General features: G+C 48.9%; 1 protein-coding gene across 3 annotated transcripts in view; it reads left to right on the forward strand.

Moving 5' to 3' along the window:
* Positions 1-13853, forward strand: part of JPH3 (junctophilin 3) — a 222454-nt gene that overhangs the window by 69766 nt on the left and 138835 nt on the right. Inside the window, exon 1 of one of the 3 annotated variants that reach the window (XM_056525541.1) lies at positions 1675-2220. The exons of 1 other annotated variant lie outside the window; for it this stretch is intronic. In XM_056525541.1, coding sequence (XP_056381516.1) covers positions 1839-2220 — 382 coding nt within the window. In that variant the 5' untranslated portion in view covers positions 1675-1838. Of the gene's footprint in view, positions 1-1674; positions 2221-13853 lie in introns of those variants that run through there. One more of the 3 variants, XM_056525537.1, reaches the window with a different exon arrangement.

Genomic DNA, 13853 nt, shown 5'->3' on the forward strand with positions numbered 1-13853 from the left:
ATATGGTGGCACTGGGAGTATATGTGGTGATAGATGAGTGACATAGTGGTATATATGGTGGCACTAGGGGTATATGTGGTTATAGTTGAGTGACATAGTGGTATATATGGTGACACTAGGGGTATATGTGGTGATAGATAAGTGACATAGTGGTATATATGGTGGCACTGGGAGTATATGTGGTTATAGTTGAGTGACATAGTGGTATATATGGTGGCACTAGGGGTATATGTGGTTATAGTTGAGTGACATAGTGGTATATATGGTGGCACTAGGGGTATATGTGGTGACAGGTGAGTGACATAGTAGTATATATGGTGGCACTGGGAGTATATGTGGTGATAGATGAGTGACATAGTGGTATATATGGTGGCACTAGGGGTATATGTGGTGACTGGGGAGTGACATAGTAGTATATATGATGGCACTGGGAGTATATGTGGTGACAGGTGAGTGACATAGTGGTATATATGGTGGCACTGGGAGTATATGTGGTGAAAGATGAGTGAGATAGTAGTATATATGGTGGCACTGGGAGTATATGTGGTGATAGATGAGTGACATAGTGGTTTATATGGTGGTACGAGCGGTATATGTGGTGACTGGTGAGTGACATAGTAGTATATATGGTGGCACTGGGAGTATATGTGGTGATAGATGAGTGACATAGTGGTATACATGGTGGCACTGGGAGTATATGCGGTTATAGTTGAGTGACATAGTGGTATATATGGTGGCACTAGGGGTATATGTGGTGACAGGTGAGTGACATAGTTGTATACTTGGTGGCACTGGGAGTATATGTGGTGATAGATAAGTGACATAGTGGTATATATGGTGGCACTGGGAGTATATGTGGTGATAGATAAGTGACATAGTGGTATATTTGGTGGCACTGGGAGTATATGGGGTGATAGATGAGTGACATAGTAGTATATATGGTGGTACTGGGAGTACATGTGGTGATAGATAAGTGACATAGTGGTATATTTGGTGGCACTGGGAGTATATGTGGTGATAGGTGAGTGACATAGTGGTATATATGGTGGCACTGGGAGTATATGTGGTGACAGGTGAGTGACAGTGGTATATATGGTGGTACTAGGGGTATATGTGGTGATAGATAAGTGACATAGTGGTATATTTGGTGGCACTGGGAGTATATGTGGTGATAGGTGAGTGACATAGTGGTATATATGGTGGCACTGGGAGTATATGTGGTGACAGGTGAGTGACAGTGGTATATATGGTGGTACTAGGGGTATATGTGGTGATAGATAAGTGACATAGTGGTATATTTGGTGGCACTGGGAGTATATGTGGTGATAGATGAGTGACATAGTGGTATATATGGTGGCACTGGGAGTATATGTGGTGACAGGTGAGTGACATAGTAGTATAGTATATATGGTAACACTAGGGGTATCTGTGGTGACAGGTGACTACTGTATCCCTCTGTATGTCACCGGGCTGACGATGCCCCCGCCCCGGTGCTGACACTGATACGCTGGTCGCTGCTGTCTGGGATTATCCCGCTGTCGCCTTCTTGCGCAGTCGCTGCGTCTTGTGAGCGCAAAGGGCGCAGCCGATATCCATCAGTCCCGGGAGCAGCAACCAATGCAGCGGGAGGAGGAGGAGGAGGGGGCCGGGACATAGAAGAGGAGGAGGGGGAGGAGGAGGGAGAGGGCTCGGCAGCTGCAGTGCTCATCCCCCCGTACACGGCGAGCATCCCCCGGAATGCTGGGGAGCCCGGGGTCCTTGAGTGCGCCCCTGAGCTGAGCCCCGGGCCCCCCGGAGCCCCGTCTTCACAGCGTGTGTGCAGGGGCCGCGATACGTGCATGTCCACGGGGGGAAGATTTAACTTTGACGATGGGGGGTCTTACTGCGGCGGCTGGCAGGACGGCAAGGCGCACGGCCACGGCATCTGCACCGGTCCCAAGGGCCAGGGCGAGTACACGGGCTCCTGGAGTCACGGCTTCGAGGTGCTGGGCGTCTACACCTGGCCCAGCGGCAACACCTACCAGGGCACCTGGGCGCAGGGCAAGCGCCATGGCATCGGCGTGGAGAGCAAGGGCAAGTGGGTGTACCGTGGCGAGTGGACCAACGGCTTCAAAGGGCGATACGGGGTCCGGGAGTGTACGGGCAATGGCGCCAAGTATGAGGGCACCTGGACCAACGGTCTGCAGGATGGGTACGGTACAGAGACGTACTCTGACGGAGGTAAGACACCGCACCGCTGCTTAGGGCCCCTGAAATACTGCGTGTTATTGACAGATGAGGGTTCCCTGACCAGTTCGTGGTATGTGTAGATTGAGGAAATGAGGGCCCCTAGACTAGTCCATAGCAAGTGTAGAATGAGGGACCCTAGACTAGTCCCTGGCATGTGTAGAATGAGGGCCCCTAGACTAGTCCATAGCAAGTGTAGAATGAGGGCCCCTAGACTAGTCCCTGGCATGTGTAGAATGAGGGCCCCTAGACTAGTCCATAGCAAGTGTAGAATGAGGGCCCCTAGACTAGTCCCTGGCATGTGTAGAATGAGGGCCCCTAGACTAGTCCATAGCAAGTGTAGAATGAGGGACCCTAGACTAGTCCCTGGCATGTGTAGAATGAGGGCCCCTAGACTAGTCCATAGCAAGTGTAGAATGAGGGCCCCTAGACTAGTCCCTGGCATGTGTAGAATGAGGGCCCCTAGACTAGTCCCTGGCATGTGTAGAATGAGGGCCCCTAGACTAGTCCATAGCAAGTGTAGAATGAGGGCCCCTAGACTAGTCCATGGCATGTGTAGAATGAGAGACCCTAGACTAGTCCATAGCAAGTGTAGAATGAGGGACCCTAGACTAGTCCCTGGCATGTGTAGAATGAGGGCCCCTAGACTAGTCCATAGCAAGTGTAGAATGAGGGCCCCTAGACTAGTCCCTGGCATGTGTAGAATGAGGGCCCCTAGACTAGTCCCTGGCATGTGTAGATTGAGGGCCCCTAGACTAGTCCATAGCAAGTGTAGAATGAGGGCCCCTAGACTAGTCCATGGCATGTGTAGAATGAGGGCCCCTAGACTAGTCCATGGCAAGTGTAGAATGAGGGACCCTAGACTAGTCCATGGCAAATGTAGAATGAGGGACCCTAGACTAGTCCATGGCAAATGTAGAATGAGGGACCCTAGACTAGTCCATGGCAAGTGTAGAATGAGGGCCCCTAGACTAGTCCATGGCAAATGTAGAATGAGGGACCCTAGACTAGTCCATGGCAGGTGTAGGATGAGGAAACCTAGACTTGTCCTTAGCAAGTGTAGGATGATGGACCCTAGACTAGTCCATGGCAGGTGTAGGATGAGGAACCGTAGACTTGTCCATAGCATGTGTAGAATGAGGGACCCTAGACTAGTCCATAGCAAGTGTAGAATGAGGGACCCTAGACTAGTCCATGGCAAGTGTAGAATGAGGGACCCTTGACTAGTCCATGGCAGGTGTAGGATGAGGAACCCTAGACTAGTCCATATCAAGTGTAGGATGAGGGACCCTAGACTAGTCCATGGCAAGTGTAGAATGAGGGACCCTAGACTAGTCCATAGCAAGTGGAGAATGAGGGCCCCTAAACTAGTCCATAGCAAGTGTAGGATGAGGGACCCTAGTCTAGTCCATAGCAAGTGTGGGATGAGGGACCCTAGACTAGTCCATGGCAGGTGTAGGATGAGGGACCCTAGACTAGTCCATGGCATGTGTAGAATGAGGAACCCTAGACATGTCCATAGCAAGTGTAGAATGCGGGACCCTGGTCTAGTCCATAGCAAGTGTAGAATAAGGGCCCTTAGACTAGTCCATGGCAAGTGTAGGATGAGGGACTCTGGTCTAGTTTATGGGGAGTGTAGAATGAGGGACCCTGGTCTAGTCCATGGAAAGTTTAGAATGAGGGACCCTAGACGAGTCCATGCAAGTGTAGGATGAGGGACCCTAGACTAGTCCATGGCATGTGTAGAATGAGGGATCCTAGACTAGTCCATGGCAAGTGTAGAGGGACCCTAGACTAGTCCATGGCAAGTGTAGAGGGACCCTAGACTAGTCCATGGCAAGTGTAGGATGAGGAACCCTAGACTAGTCCATGGCAAGTGTAGGATGAGGGACCGTAGACTAGTCCATGGCAAGTGTAGGATGAGGGACTCTGGTCTAGTCTATGGGGAGTGTAGAATGAGGGACTCTGGTCTAGTCCATAAAGGCCCCTGGAGTGCTGCGTGTTATTGACAGATGAAAGTCCCTGGACTAGTCCATTGCATGTGTAGAGTGAGGGACCCTGGAATAGTTTGTGGCATGTAGAGGGTGAAGCACTCTGGACAGCTCAATTTCATGTATATAGAATGAGAGCCCGATGACAGTTTTATTGCCAGGTATAGTGAGGGCTACTGGACACCTTCATGTCGGGCATCATGAGGGCCCCTGGACAGCTCTATTTCATGTATAGTGAGGGCCCCTGGACAGCTCTATTTCATGTATAGTGAGGGCCCCTGAACAGCTCCACTTTGTGTATAGTGAGGGCCCCATTACTGCTCCATGCTATGTATATGAAAGGCCCCTAGACAGCTCCATGTCATGTACTGTGAGGGCGCTGGACATCTCCATGTCATGTATAGTGAGGGCCCCTGGACAGCCCTGTGTCATGTATAATGAGGGCCCCGGGACATCTCCATGTAATGTATAGTGAGGACCACTGGACAGCCCCATGTCATGTATAGTGAGGGCCCCTGGACAGCCCCATGTCATGTATAGTGAGGGCCCCTGGAGAGCCCCATGTCATGTATAGTGAGGGTCCCAGGACAGCCCCGTGTCATGTATAGTGAGGGCCCCTGGATAGCTTCATGTCATGTATAGTGAGGGCCCCTGGACAGCCCCATGTCATGTATAATAAGGGCCCCTGGATAGCTTCATGTCATGTATAGTGAGGGCCCCTGGGCAGCCCCATGTCATGTATAGTGAGGGCCCCTGGACAGCCCTGTGTCATGTATAGTGAGGGCCCCTGGATAGCTTCATGTCATGTATAGTGAGGGCCCCTGGACAGCCCCTTGTCATCTATACTAAGGATGCCTTGTCAGCTCCATATCAAGTATAGAAAGGCTTCATTTCTTATATAGCACCTGGGGCCCCTGGACAGCCCCATGACAGCTGCCTAATGTTAAGCACAGCTGTCAATCACTCTGGAACCTCCAGTGATTGACCGTTTTGCATCCAGAACACTCTCTCCACATCTGGCTATCCCATGGTGTAACCATTGCATGTAACCCTCTGGGTGCCATGCCTGATGTGTGGGCATTGCCCTGTGAGTGCCTTTTATTGTCTTTCCAGATGGAGCAGCTGCATCAGAGGATGAAACCTACTGTCCGGCACCCAACCCACTGTACACTATGCTGCTTCTCCTAAATCAGGACTGTAGAAAATCACTTTTAATACTTATAACACAGATAATGTGTAAACTAGATAGATGAGAGAGAGATAGAGGAATTAATGCAAGATTCCGATTCAGGCCTTACTGACTAAGTTACTATGTTCTGACATTTTGCTGTTACACTATGAATAGTAGAGGGATGTGGTGCGATCTAAGGGAATGTTCTGCTTTGGGGGGTGATGATGAAAGTTCCTAACATTTATGGTATATAACAGATTATATTTATTTCACAATCCCTGGAATCGTAGCCAATAAGAATGTTTGTGGGTTGTAAGCGTCCGCCCTTAGCGCCAGGTCATCTTCCTTATTTATTGTAGCTGAACCTTTTATCAGATTCCCCGATTTTTTTGTCACAGAGTTAGAAGTTGAATTTCTGAGTAAAAGCCAGTGTTCCCTCTTCCCTCTGGCTGCAGTGACAATAGGTCTCTGCCATAATCCACTTTACAGGGTGATAGCAGTGTATGGGCAATGTGTGCAGGCCTCACCAGTAATACTGTAAGCTGATCCAGAGATAATGCACCAGCGCTGCTATCACCTCCCTTACTGTCAGCAGCCTGCTCTCTTAAGGTATTCCATTTTTAAAGATTTCCTGTCTTTTCTTCTTTTATATTTTCTGATTGTGATACCGTATTTTTCGCCCTATAAGACGCACCGGCATATAAGACGCACCCAATTTTAAAGGTGCAAAATCTAGAAAAAAAAGATTCTGAATCCAACAGTGATCTTCAACCTGCGGACCTCCAGATGTTGCAAAACTACAACTCCCAGCATGCCCGGACAGCCGTTGGCTGTCCGGGCATGCTGGGAGTTGTAGTTTTGCAACATCTGGAGGTCCGCAGGTTGAAGACCACTGGTATAGGAGGTAATACTCACGTGTCCCCGCCGCTCCGGACCCGTCACCGCTCGTCACCGCTGCCCTGGATATCGCTCCATCGCTGTTGCCGCGTCCTCGTGGTGTCCCTTACGCTCCGGACATCTTCTTCCCCGGGATCCACGCTCTCCTTCACTGTCATCACGTCGCCGTCATCACGTCGCCACACACGCCGCTCCTATTGGACGGCATGCGTGACGACATGATGACGTCGCAGGAGAGCGCCGGCCATGCAGGGGATCCCGGCACGGAGCAGACACCAAGAAGGCAGGTAAGGTCCCTCCCGGTGTCCTGTAAGCTGTTCTGGATGCCGCGATTTATCCGCGGCGGTCCCGAACAGCCCAACTGAGCACCCGGGTTAGTGTCACTTTCGCTTCAGACGCGGCGGTCAGCTTTGATCGCCGTGTCTGAAGGGTTAATACAGGGCATCACCGCGATCGGTGATGTCCTGTATTAGCCGAGGGTCCCGGCCGTTGATGGCCGCAGGGACCACAGCGCTAGGTGTGTATTCGCCATATAAGACGCACCAACTTTTCCCCCAAGTTTTGGGGAAGAAAAAGAGCGTCTTATACAGCGAAAAATACGGTAAATATGTATTATGCAGCACATGTACTATGTACAGCACAGGCCATACATTGCTGCTCATGTAAGAAAAGACTGAATAATATTTATTTTTTTTATTTTCCCAGAATTGTTTATGCCCCTATTCCCAGTTTTTAAAATGACAAATTTACAAGCAGCATTGATAATTTTGGCAGTATAATGTACATGTGTATTTTGCTGTATAATGTACATAATGTATTTTGTTGCAGTATAATGTACATTTATCTGTGTGTAAAACTTTTAATGGATTATTTTGAAAAATAAATTGCTCAAGTCTGCTCAATACTTGTATGAAAAAGTGGTAGCCATTCCCTGAGCTGGGTTACTTTACATTGCGCAAGTGATGTCACTGGTGTACCACCTACTCTTACATCCATCTCTGTCAGGCTGATTTAATGTATTGATTGCTGCCTGTACCTGTTTCATATGTTACTGCACCCCTCTGCCATCTTAAATGTATTCTTAAAATATGTCATGCTACATATCTGACTTGTGACTCCCTTTGTAGTATCAAAACAAATAAGAATTGGCTGTTACTGTACATGATGGCTTCCCGTATACCAATGTGTATTTCTGTAGGAAGTTCTATAGGGGAAGCTCATGATGTTGCTTCATCCACATCTTTCCTTGGGCCTGATTAACTCTGCAGAGTTGCCCATCACTAGACTGTAAGCGCATTTTTCTGCCATCAGCAGCAGCAACAGAATATTCTTATTAATATAGATTTTCTGTGTATACCTGGATAATTGAGGCTGCACAGCTCTGATCATTTCCTGTGTATCACTGACAGTGTATTATTTTGCAATGTGTCCCTGTAATGAGATTTGCCTCTGGGTCCCCAGCTGGAAATATATTGGTATCTGGGGAGAAGCAGGCTCAGCGTGTCACTGCCGGCCTCCAGCCTACATCCCTTATCATGTGATTGATTGGTGTGCCCATTAATTTATGGTGGAGGGGGTTGGTGTGCAAGGGTTGGAGTCTTGATCAATATTGTGAGGTCCAGGTTTCCATATAGAGCATGTGCAATGCATCTGATACACATTGCAGTGAATTCTCATAGCGGGTACCAGACCTTGCCCCATTTACAGGAACATATCATGTATTGGGTGGGGAGGGGGTGGATGCACATACGACACGTTCCTAGGAGCAGACGGATGCAGCTGCTGTGATGGGACCAGGGCTTGTTTATGCCAGGATAAAATGCTGAATATTAGTCGTCCATTGCTGTGGTATTGCAAGTGCCTTCTCTGCTCCCTCCCTGCTGGGGATTTGTCAGCATAATAAACAGCAGGTCTTATTTGTTACTCGATTTCCCTGAGAGACCAATACATATGCAGCAGCAGCATTCTGCAGAGACCAGATCATTATTGAGACTGAGACCGTCATGTTACTGGCCATTTCGGGGCTGGATGGATTGGGTTTAGTGTGTATTGTGTCCGTCTGTCCAAAACCCATTAACGTGAACACACTATCCCCCTATAAAGTCAGTGGCCTGCAGGGCCTATAGCACAGTGGCTTCTGAGACTTGTGTAAATACTTTAGCATACCTGTATGTTCCCTATGTAGTGGAGATCCTTGTCTAACTGATGTGTACAGTGATGGGAACCTTGTAGTATATTAGGAAATATAATTAACTCGTCAATAGAGTATTGTCTGTAACATTATCAGTGCAGGAACCAATGTTTTATATAGTTCTGGAGCTTGTACTATAATTTTTTTAAACTGCACAATTTTAGTCATCTGTTATTAGCAAAGAAACGAGACCTGGATTAGCAACATTTTCTAACAAAAATAATCCAAAATGCTACCTATGCATTTTGGAGAATGCAGCCTATCTATTCATTAAAGAACAGAAGTGACATCACTGAGAACACATCCTATCCATTCACTAGAGAACAGCAGTGATATCACTGAGAATACATTCTATCCATTCACTAGAGAACAGCAGTGACATCACTGAGAATACAGCCTATCCATTCACTAGAGAACAGCAGTGATATCACTGAGAATACATCCTATCCATTCACTAGAGAACAGCAGTGACATCACTGAGAATACATCCTATCCATTCACTAGAGAACAGCAGTGACATCACTGAGAATACATCCTATCCATTCACTAGAGAACAGCAGTGACATCACTGAGAATACATCCTATCCATTCACTAGAGAATAGCAGTGACATCACTGAGAATACATCCTATCCATTCACTAGAAAACAGCAGTGACATCACTGAGAATACATCCTATCCATTCACTAGAGTACAACAGTGACATCACTGAGAATACATTCTATCCATTCACTAGAGAACAGCAGTGACATCACTGAGAATACATCCTATCCATTCACTAGAGAACAGCAGTGACATCACTGAGAATACATCCTATCCATTCACTAGAGAACAGCAGTGACATCACTGAGAATACATCCTATCCATTCACTAGAGAACAGCAGTGACATCACTGAGAATACATCCTATCCATTCACTAGAGAACAGCAGTGACATCACTGAGAATACATCCTATCCATTCACTAGAGAACAGCAGTGACATCACTGAGAATACATCCTATCCATTCACTAGAGAATAGCAGTGACATCACTGAGAATACATCCTATCCATTCACTAGAGAACAGCAGTGACATCACTGAGAATACATCCTATCCATTCACTAGAGTACAACAGTGACATCACTGAGAATACATCCTATCCATTCATGTCACGATGCCGGCTGGCAGGAGGTGGATCCTCTGTGCCAGAGAGGGATTGGCGTGGACCGTGCTAGTGGACCGGTTCTAAGTCACTACTGGTTTTCACCAGAGCCCGCCGCAAAGCGGGATGGTCTTGCTGCGGCGGTAGTGACCAGGTCGTATCCACTAGCAACGGCTCAACCTCTCTGACTGCTGAAGATAGGCGCGGTACAAGGGAGTAGACAGAAGCAAGGTCGGACGTAGCAGAAGGTCGGGGCAGGCAGCAAGGATCGTAGTCAGGGTCAACGGCAGGAGGTCTGGAACACAGGCTAGGAACACACAAGGAAACGCTTTCACTGGCACAATGGCAACAAGATCCGGCGAGGGAGTGCAGGGGAAGTGAGGTATAAATAGGGAGTGCACAGGTGAACACACTAATTAGAACCACTGCGCCAATCAGCGGCGCAGTGGCCCTTTAAATCGCAGAGACCCGGCGCGCGCGCGCCCTAGGGAGCGGGGCCGCGCGCGCCGGGACAGGACCGACGGAGAGCGAGTCAGGTACGGGAGCCGGGGTGCGCATCGCGAGCGGGCGCCACCCGCATCGCGAATCGCATCCCGGCTGGAGGCGGTATCGCAGCGCACCGGGTCAGTGGATCTGACCGGAGCGCTGCAGTAGCGAGAGTGTAGCGAGCGCTCCGGGGAGGAGCGGGGACCCGGAGCGCTCGGCGTAACAGTACCCCCCCCCCCTTGGGTCTCCCCCTCTTCTTAGAGCCTGAGAACCTGAGGAGCAGACTTTTGTCTAGGATATTGTCCTCAGGTTCCCAGGATCTCTCTTCAGGACCACAACCCTCCCAATCGACCCAAAAAAATTTTTTTCCTCTGACCTTCTTGGAGGCCAGTATCTCCTTTACAGAGAAGATGTCTGAGGAGCCGGAAACAGGAGTGGGAGAAACAAGTTTGGGAGAGAAACGGTTGATGATGAGTGGTTTAAGAAGAGAAACGTGAAAGGCATTAGGAATACGAAGAGAAGGAGGAAGAAGAAGTTTGTAAGAGACAGGATTAATCTGGCACAAAATTTTGAAAGGACCAAGATAGCGTGGTCCCAATTTGTAGCTAGGGACACAGAAGCGGACATATTTAGCGGAGAGCCATACCTTGTCTCCAGGAGAAAAAATGGGGGGAGCTCTTCTTTTCTTATCAGCAAACTTCTTCATGCGTGATGAAGCCTGTAAGAGAGAATTTTGGGTCTCTTTCCGTATGGTGGAAAGATCACGAGATATTTCATCCACAGCGGGCAAACCAGAGGGTAAGGGAGTAGGGAGGGGGGGAAGAGGGTGACGGCCGTACACCACGAAAAATGGGGATTTGGAGGAAGATTCAGAGACTCTGAAGTTATACGAGAATTCGGCCCATGGTAGAAGATCTGCCCAGTCATCCTGGCGGGAGGAAACAAAATGCCGTAAATAATCACCCAGGACCTGGTTAATTCTTTCTACTTGCCCATTGGATTGAGGATGATATGCAGAAGAAAAGTTTAATTTAATCTTGAGTTGTTTACAGAGAGCCCTCCAGAATTTTGACACGAATTGGACGCCTCTATCCGAGACGATCTGCGTGGGCAACCCGTGAAGACGAAAAATGTGTACAAAAAATTGTTTTGCCAACTGAGGCGCTGAAGGAAGACCAGGAAGAGGGATGAAATGTGCCATCTTGGAGAATCAATCAACGACCACCCAAACAACAGTGTTGCCACGGGATGGGGGTAAGTCCGTAATAAAGTCCATACCAATCAGAGACCAAGGCTGTTCAGGGACAGGCAGAGGATGAAGAAGACCAGCGGGCTTCTGGCGAGGAGTCTTATCCCGGGCACAGACAGTGCAGGCTCGCACAAAATCCACAACATCCGTCTCCAGAGTCGGCCACCAATAGAAACGAGAGATGAGTTGCACGGATTTCTTGATGCCCGCATGACCTGCGAGATGGGAGGAGTGACCCCATTTGAGGATTCCGAGGCGTTGGCGTGGAGAGACGAAGGTCTTCCCTGGAGGAGTTTGCCTGATGGAGGCTGGAGAAGTGGAGATCAGGCAGTCAGGAGGAATGATGTGTTGCGGAGAGAGCTCTACTTCCGAGGCATCCGAGGAACGAGAGAGAGCATCGGCCCTAATGTTCTTATCGGCAGGCCGAAAGTGAATTTCAAAATTAAATCGGGCAAAAAACAGAGACCACCTGGCCTGGCGAGGATTCAGCCGTTGGGCAGACTGGAGATAGGAGAGGTTCTTGTGATCGGTGTAAATAAAAACTGGAAATCTTGATCCCTCCAGCAGATGCCTCCATTCCTCAAGTGCTAATTTAATGGCTAGAAGCTCTCGATCCCCGATGGAGTAGTTCCTCTCCGCCGGAGAGAAGGTCCTAGAAAAAAACCCACAAGTAACAGCATGCCCGGAAGAATTTTTTTGTAGAAGGACCGCTCCAGCTCCTACTGAGGAGGCATCAACCTCCAATAGGAAGGGTTTAGATGGGTCAGGTCTGGAGAGCACGGGAGCCGAAGAAAAGGCAGACTTGAGCTGTTTAAAGGCGTCTTCCGCTTGAGGAGGCCATGACTTAGGATTGGCATTCTTTTTGGTTAAAGCCACGATAGGAGCCACAATGGTGGAAAAATGTGGAATAAATTGTCTGTAATAATTGGCGAACCCCAAAAAACGTTGGATAGCACGGAGTCCGGAGGGGCGTGGCCAATCTAAGACGGCAGAGAGTTTGTCTGGATCCATTTGTAGTCCCTGGCCAGAGACCAAGTATCCTAGGAAAGGAAGAGATTGACATTCAAACAGACATTTCTCCATTTTGGCATAAAGTTGATTGTCACGAAGTCTCTGAAGAACCATGCGGACATGCCGGCGGTGTTCTTCTAGATTGGCAGAAAAAATCAGGATATCGTCCAGATATACAACAACACAGGAATATAAGAGATCACGAAAAATTTCATTAACAAAGTCTTGGAAGACGGCAGGGGCGTTGCACAGGCCAAAGGGCATGACCAGATACTCAAAGTGTCCATCTCTAGTGTTAAATGCCGTTTTCCATTCATCCCCCTCTCTGATGCGGATGAGATTATAAGCACCTCTTAAGTCCAGTTTGGTAAAGATGTGGGCACCTTGGAGGCGATCAAAGAGTTCAGAGATGAGAGGTAGGGGGTAGCGGTTCTTTACCGTGATTTTATTAAGACCGCGGTAGTCAATGCAAGGACGTAGGGAGCCATCTTTTTTGGACACAAAGAAAAATCCGGCTCCGGCAGGAGAGGAGGATTTGCGGATAAAGCCCTTTTTTAAATTTTCCTGGATGTACTCAGACATAGCAAGAGTCTCTGGGGCAGAGAGAGGATAAATTCTGCCCCGGGGTGGAGTAGTGCCCGGGAGGAGGTCAATAGGACAGTCATAAGGCCTGTGAGGAGGTAGAGTCTCAGCTTGTTTTTTGCAAAAAACATCCGCAAAGTCCATATAGGCCTTAGGGAGACCGGTTACAGGGGGAACCACAGGGTCACGGCAAGGAGTACTGGGAACCGGTTTAAGGCAGTCCTTGAAACAAGAGGGGCCCCAACTCTTGATCTCCCCAGTGGACCAATCCAGGGTTGGGGAATGGTGTTGAAGCCAGGGTAGTCCAAGGAGAATTTCGGAAGTGCAATTGGGGAGGACCAAAAACTCAATTTTCTCGTGATGAGGTCCGATGCACATTAGGAGGGGCTCCGTGCGGAAACGTATGGTACAGTCCAATCTATCATTGTTAACACAATTGATGTAGAGGGGTCTGACGAGACTGGTCACCGGGATGTTGAACCTGTTGACGAGAGAGGCCAAAATAAAATTTCCTGCAGATCCGGAATCCAAGAAGGCCATAGTAGAGAAGGAGAAGGTAGAGGCAGATATCCGCACAGGCACAGTAAGACGTGGAGAAGCAGAGTTGACATCAAGGACTGTCTCACCTTTGTGCGGAGTCAGTGTACGTCTTTCCAGGCGGGGAGGACGGATAGGACAATCCTTCAGGAAGTGTTCGGTACCGGCACAGTACAGGCAGAGATTCTCCATGCGGCGTCGTGTCCTCTCTTGAGGTGTCAGGCGAGACCGGTCGACCTGCATAGCCTCCACGGTGGGAGGCACAGGAACGGATTGCAGGGGACCAGAGGAGAGAGGAGCCGGGGAGAAAAAACGCCTCGTGCGAACAAAGTCCATATCCTGGCGGAGCTCCTGACGCCTTTCGGAAAAACGC

The sequence above is a fragment of the Hyla sarda genome, chromosome 6 (genome assembly GCF_029499605.1).
Source record: "Hyla sarda isolate aHylSar1 chromosome 6, aHylSar1.hap1, whole genome shotgun sequence".
NCBI lineage: Eukaryota > Metazoa > Chordata > Amphibia > Anura > Hylidae > Hyla > Hyla sarda.